Source organism: Triticum dicoccoides, chromosome 5B (assembly GCF_002162155.2).
Source record: "Triticum dicoccoides isolate Atlit2015 ecotype Zavitan chromosome 5B, WEW_v2.0, whole genome shotgun sequence".
In the NCBI taxonomy this organism is placed as follows: Eukaryota; Viridiplantae; Streptophyta; class Magnoliopsida; order Poales; family Poaceae; genus Triticum; species Triticum dicoccoides.
Genome location: NC_041389.1, coordinates 396,789,946 through 396,795,617, shown reverse-complemented (window position 1 = coordinate 396,795,617; position 5,672 = coordinate 396,789,946). Strand labels below are relative to the sequence as shown.

General features: G+C 51.1%; 1 protein-coding gene across 1 annotated transcript; it reads right to left on the bottom strand.

Annotated features, from left to right (window-relative positions):
• Positions 1-2,879: 2,879 nt before the first annotated feature.
• Positions 2,880-5,349, bottom strand: LOC119309425 (serine/threonine-protein kinase RIPK-like). The gene is made up of 4 exons (XM_037585429.1): positions 4,975-5,349; positions 4,749-4,884; positions 4,313-4,449; positions 2,880-3,822 (listed from the first exon to the last, which is right to left on the bottom strand). The coding sequence occupies exons 1-4, from the start codon at positions 5,347-5,349 to the stop codon at positions 3,133-3,135; spliced, it is 1,338 nt and encodes a 445-aa protein (XP_037441326.1). The 3' UTR covers positions 2,880-3,132.
• Positions 5,350-5,672: the final 323 nt, after the last annotated feature.

Sequence of the window (5,672 nt, the reverse complement as noted above, 5' to 3'; positions counted from 1 at the left end):
CTCACCGGTGATCTCGACGGGCTCTTCCTCGACTTCTCCCTCGGTCGATCCCCCCTCACCGGCCTCGCCGGCCCCGTCATCGGCCTCATCACCGGCCTCGCCGGCCCTGCCGGCCGCCTCGGTCACCCGCATGGTCACTCGTGCTCGCGCCGGTATTCACCGACCCACCACGCGCTATTCCACGGACGAGTATCTCCTTACTGCCTCGACATCCGCACCATCACCCCTCCCATCGTCAGCTCAAGCCGTGCTTCGCGATCCGCATTGGCTCGCTGTGATGCAGGAGGAGTTCAACGCGCTCGTGCGCAACCGCACATGGCAGCTTGTCCCGTGACCCGCCCATGCCAACGTCATCACTGGCAAGTGGGTTTTCCGCCATAAGACTCGTCCTTATGGGTCTCTCGAGCGCTATAAGGCTCGGTGGGTTGTACATGGGTTCCGGCAGCGTGCTGGAGTCGACTTCACCGACACCTTCGTCCCGGTTGTCAAACTGGGCACGATTCCCGTGGTCCTTCAGCTCGCGGTCTCTCACGCCTGGCCGGTACGTCAGGTGGATGTGTCGAATGCGTTCTTGCATGGCCATCTCTCGGAGCAGGTCTTCATTCAGCAGCCTACCGGCTTCGTCGACGCAGCTCGTCTTGACTACGTGTGCTTGCTCTCCCGCTCCTTATACGGGTTGAAGCAGGCCCCTCGCGCCTGGTACCAGCGGATTGTCGGCTTCCTGCAGCAGCTTGGGTTCCGAGCTACTCCCTCCGACGCCTTGCTGTTTGTCTACCACCAGGCTCCGGCGACCGCTTACCTGCTCCTCTACGTCGACGACATCATCCTGCTCATTCGTCAGCATACTGCTCGCCTCTGCGCCGAGTTCGCCATTAAGGACCTCGGCCCGTTGCACTACTTCCTCGGCATTGCGGTGGTACGACGCGCCGACGGGTTCTTTCTCCACCAGCAGCAGTATGTGCAGGACCTTCTTGAGCGGGCAAGTATGCTTAACTGCAAACCCGTCCCCACGCCTATTGACACGAAGGCCAAGGTCTCTGCGCTTGCGGCTCACCCGCGCCGGATGCGGCGTTCTACCGCTCCATCGTCGGCGCCCTTCAGTACTTGACACTCACTCGGCTGGACCTGCAGTACGCCGTCTAGCAGGTGTGTCTTCACATGCACGCTCCTCGCGACACTCACTGGAACCTGGTGAAGCGGATTCTTCAGTACATCCGCGGCACCACGGTTTTGGGTCTTACGTTGACGGCTTCGCCCTCGACCGACCTTGTTGCCTACAGTGACGCCGATTGGGCTGGTTGTTCGGACACCCGTCGCTCCACTTCCGGCTACTACATCTACTTGGGTCCCTCGCTTATACCGTGGTCGTCTAAACGACAACCCACGGTATCCCGCTCTAGTGCTGAGGCTGAGTATCGTGATGTGGCCAATGCCGTCGCCGAGTGCTCGTGGCTTCGGCAGCTTCTCCAGGAGTTGCTCCTTGACGTCCTGAAGGTCACCATTGTCTACTGTGACAATGTCTCTGCAGTCTACCTCTCCGCCAACCCCGTTCATCATCGTCGCACGAAGCATATTAAGCTCAACATTCACTTCGTGCGAGAGCAGGTGGCTCTTGGGCGGCCGCATCCGCGTTCTTCACGTTCCCACCGCTCAGCAGTTTGCCGATGTTATGACCAAGGGGTTACCGACGCCTACATTTGAGGAGTTCCGATCCAATCTATGCGTCACTGGTGACGTATTGACTGCGGGGGGTGTTGAACATATTATGTGCATTGTATCTGTTAGGATAATCTCCTACCGGCCCCGGCTCTAGTTTCCTTGTATAGATGAGGCCGAGGACTGTCCTTGTACTTATATATACGTGCACCGTGCATCCGATCAATACATCAAGAGTTGTATTGCCTTCAACAATATCGATGAGATATTTAGCATTGGTTCAGGCTTTTAGGTCATCGTCTGTACAGTGCTCCTGCATTTCTTCTTTTCAGACCAGTCGCCCGTACGAGTCGACTCGCAAGAATGATGTGACATGCAGTACAGAGCAGCAAAACAAGTGGGAAAAATATCTTGGAGGGTGAGCTTGCTGTCTACGTTTTGATCCAAGACACCAAGACCAGCCAGCGATGTAGGATGGTCTCTGAATCCTCGTCGATTCACAGCATGCCCGTGATGCAAGCATATACGTGCTCATGATTACCGTGTGAGTTTAGCCTACCATACGTACCCAAGTATCCGTTCTGACATGTAAATGACTCTAGTTTCTACCAGCCGCTGTCTATTCGTGTTTTGTTTGGGAGAATTTTGGACTGGAGTATAGGTTTCTTGTAGGAGACAGAAACCAATTAGGCGAGTGAAATTTGAAAGTCAATAACTGATTAAGTCTATTGCTTGGCCAAATTGGTCAGCTAATTCTGATCGATCTGGCTAGTAAGAGATATACTAGTAGTAGTTTTTCTTTCTTTCTTAACGAGGCCTAAACGATAATAAATAATAGTCTTGAATTACGCTTTCACTTCAATTTTATGTATAAAGCAACAATTAAAGTACACATCCGAACGATAAAAATTCATAAGAAAGGTCTCATATTATAAAAAAGACCAAACAACATAAATTAGAACCAAAAAGGCGCAAAAACGGCACGAAGATGCTGCCGGGCAGAAGCACAGGTCGGCTAGAACACATTACTGTTCTACGGATGCAACGTGTACATGCCCTATCCAGCTTGACATCATTAACTGAGGCCATCAATTTCAACTTGTGGCCTTGCAGTATTTTGCCTCTAATATTTTTAAGAAATAAGTATATGCTTGTATGTGTCAATTTCCTCTCAGATTATCAATTCACTTGCCAACGGTTTACAATATTCGACCAATTATTTGAAAGTGAAAGTAATGAGCATGTGGCATCAGGTAGACTCATTCATTTGCAGTTCTGCACACATATTTGAACAACAAACTTGGCCAAAATCTGAACCAAACTTTTGTATGTTTGCCACTATTTTGAAGAGAAGAAAGAAACGCCATCCATAATTTCTAAACAAACGATGTGATACGTATCACATCTCAATAGTATGTACCTATACATACTTTCTATCTACAATCATGCACACTTCCCCTACCATACTTCTAACTTTTAAGCCCCTCTTTCCCGGTGGTAACTCAACGTCCTCTGTTGTCGCCGCAATGCACCGGTGAACCCGGCAACCTGTCTGTTGTCTCCATGGATCACAATGTCACCGTGGATCGCTGATTCGGGGTACTTATGTCGGTGCCTATCCTGATGGTTCTGGTGATGGCTTTGGTGCTTCTCCTCAGTCTCCACCTTCATGTCCATCACCTTGTCATCCTCAACAACGGTGGTGAGCACGAACGGTCCCGCTGGAAAAAAGTCATCCATGTCGAGTACAGGCTCCAATGCCTTGACGACCTCACGCATGGATGGTCGGGACTTGGGGTTTTGGCTCAAACACTTGTATGCCACCAACGCAGCCACTTCAGCACCCTTGCACGAGTACTGACACTCGAGGGCTGAGTCGATCACCTGGTGCAGTTTGTCCGACCGTTTGAGATAGGGTCTAGCCCAGTCCACTAGGTTTTGTTCCCTTGGTCGTCGTGCACGGTCCACGGATTGTCGTCCTGAGAGTAGCTCCAAGAGCACAACACCGAAGCTGTAGACGTCGCTTTTGGCGGTTAAGTGTCCCGTCATGATATACTCGGGTGCTGCATACCCGTGTGTCCCCATTACACGTGTTGTCACGTGTGTTGCGTCACCTTGAGGCCCATCCTTGGCCAGCCCAAAGTCTGACAATTTAGTGTTGTAGTCCTGAAATAACAGAAGTTCAAATTTGGTTAGGTGAAATCGCATGGCAGTTGACATTATCATAGAAAGATAAGATGAAATAAGAATATTACTGTTTATATGTCTCTACACTTTGCAGGGTATCTATTTGTGTAAGCTCGACAGTGATAGGTAGCTATGTTTCAATTAATTAGGTGGTGATGTGGGGGTAGGGCACACTGTATTTCTCAAGTTTATAATGCATCCAAGAACCTTCCGAGTTCCACTCACGTCGGTGTTGTCTGTGCCAGCTATATGACTAGAAACTTTCAAAATGAGGACTCAAAAAACATTTGGAAAATAAAAGTAAAATGTTTGGTGGCAGCCTGGAATTTGAAGGAACCAAGATTTAACTTTTTGTTGGTCCCTGTAATAATTCTAGTCATGGGAGGTTACGACGTGTTGTTCCCAGATGATGGTGACATTTCAGTTTAGTGCTGGAACTGAAAAAGCCTGAAGATTACAGGTGGCTTACCGAGTCGAGCAAGACGTTGGAGGCTTTGAAGTCACGGTAGATCACCGGCGGGTCGGCACCATGAAGGAAGGCGAGGCCCTTTGCCGCGCCGACGGCGATCTTCATCCTTGTCATCCATGGGAGAGAACCATTGATACCTGAAGACGGTAGGATGTTTCTGGTCAGCTACGTACTCCACATTTACCAAGAGTTGTATAACTTGTAAGCACCAACAAGTTTGTAGCAATAATACATTATCCATGGTAATCCAATTTAAGAATAAGAAGTTGACGTGTTCCTTTGCACGGCACATAACAGCTCTTCTGTCCCCTTCACTTAACAAAACGGAAACAGAGAACAGAGGCAGGGGACAAGAACAGCTCATCGCGCATGTAGTACGTGCAAACTTCTAATTAATTTAACAAATTTGTTTGACTTGTTGGTCTCACGAACTCACTTTTGAAGAGGTGCTTCTCCAAGCTCCCGGCGTTCATGAACTCGTAGACCAGCATTCGATGCTCGTCCTCGTAGCAGTAGCCGATCAATTTCACCAGGTTCTTGTGCCTCAGTTGCCCAAGGAAGAAAACCTCTGCCTGCAACAACATGCGAAATAATCGTCGTTAATTAGCAGCCGAATAAATCTCGCAAGCATTTCATCGATCGGGACTCTGCTTCGCACTCACCAGCCACTCTTGGTGTCCCTGCGTGCCGCACTCCAGGTCGAGGTACTTGACGGCGACGGCCTGCGCGGCCAGCCCGGGGCGGAGCTTGTCGTCGACGGCGCCCTTGTAGACCGGGCCGAACCCGCCGCAGCCGAGGTAGTTGGCGCGCGAGAAGCTCGCCGTCGCCGCTCGGAGCTCGGCGTATGTGAAGGCGTGCAGGTTCGAGCCGGACAGCGTCAGCGACAGCTCCTCCGGTGACAGCGTCCCCGACGAGCTCAGGTTCTTCAGCGGTGACCTCGGGCTGCCCTTATTCCCCCTCCGCGACTCGTAGTCGTCGTCGTCCGCGGCTGCCCCGCGGACGCAGCAAGAGAAAGGGTTCCAAGATTGCGCAGCCATAGGAAACAAGAACTAGGTGGAGCTCCGAGGTGGATGTACTAATGGTGAAGACAACCGGAACCGATCGAGCAACAGACCGAGAAATGTTCCGGGGTTGTGCGGATGCAAGAGAGCTCGCGGAGAAAGACTTGAGGAGAGGCTTGAGCGGCTGGGCCTTTATATAAGTGTGGGTGGTGTTGCAGCGGATGATACTGGCGCCAACTACCTTGGCTGCCAGACGGTTGATGGGCTTGTTGTCAAACCACGGCTGGTGTCTGATGTGGTTGCTGCCAACAGCCGAAGAGGAGAAGCACTCTAGTACTCCCTCAGTTCCTAAATATAAG

Excerpts from the sequence above, each read along its gene's own strand:
- LOC119309425 (XM_037585429.1), bottom strand. The coding sequence starts at position 5,349 with ATGGCTGCGCAATCTTGGAACCCTTTCTCTTGCTGCGTCCGCGGGGCA. Across the intron at positions 4,885-4,974 it reads AGGGACACCAAGAGTGGCTG|GCAGAGGTTTTCTTCCTTGG; the intron begins GTGAGTGCGAAG and ends ATGTTGTTGCAG. Across the intron at positions 4,450-4,748 it reads GGAGAAGCACCTCTTCAAAA|GTATCAATGGTTCTCTCCCA; the intron begins GTGAGTTCGTGA and ends TACCGTCTTCAG.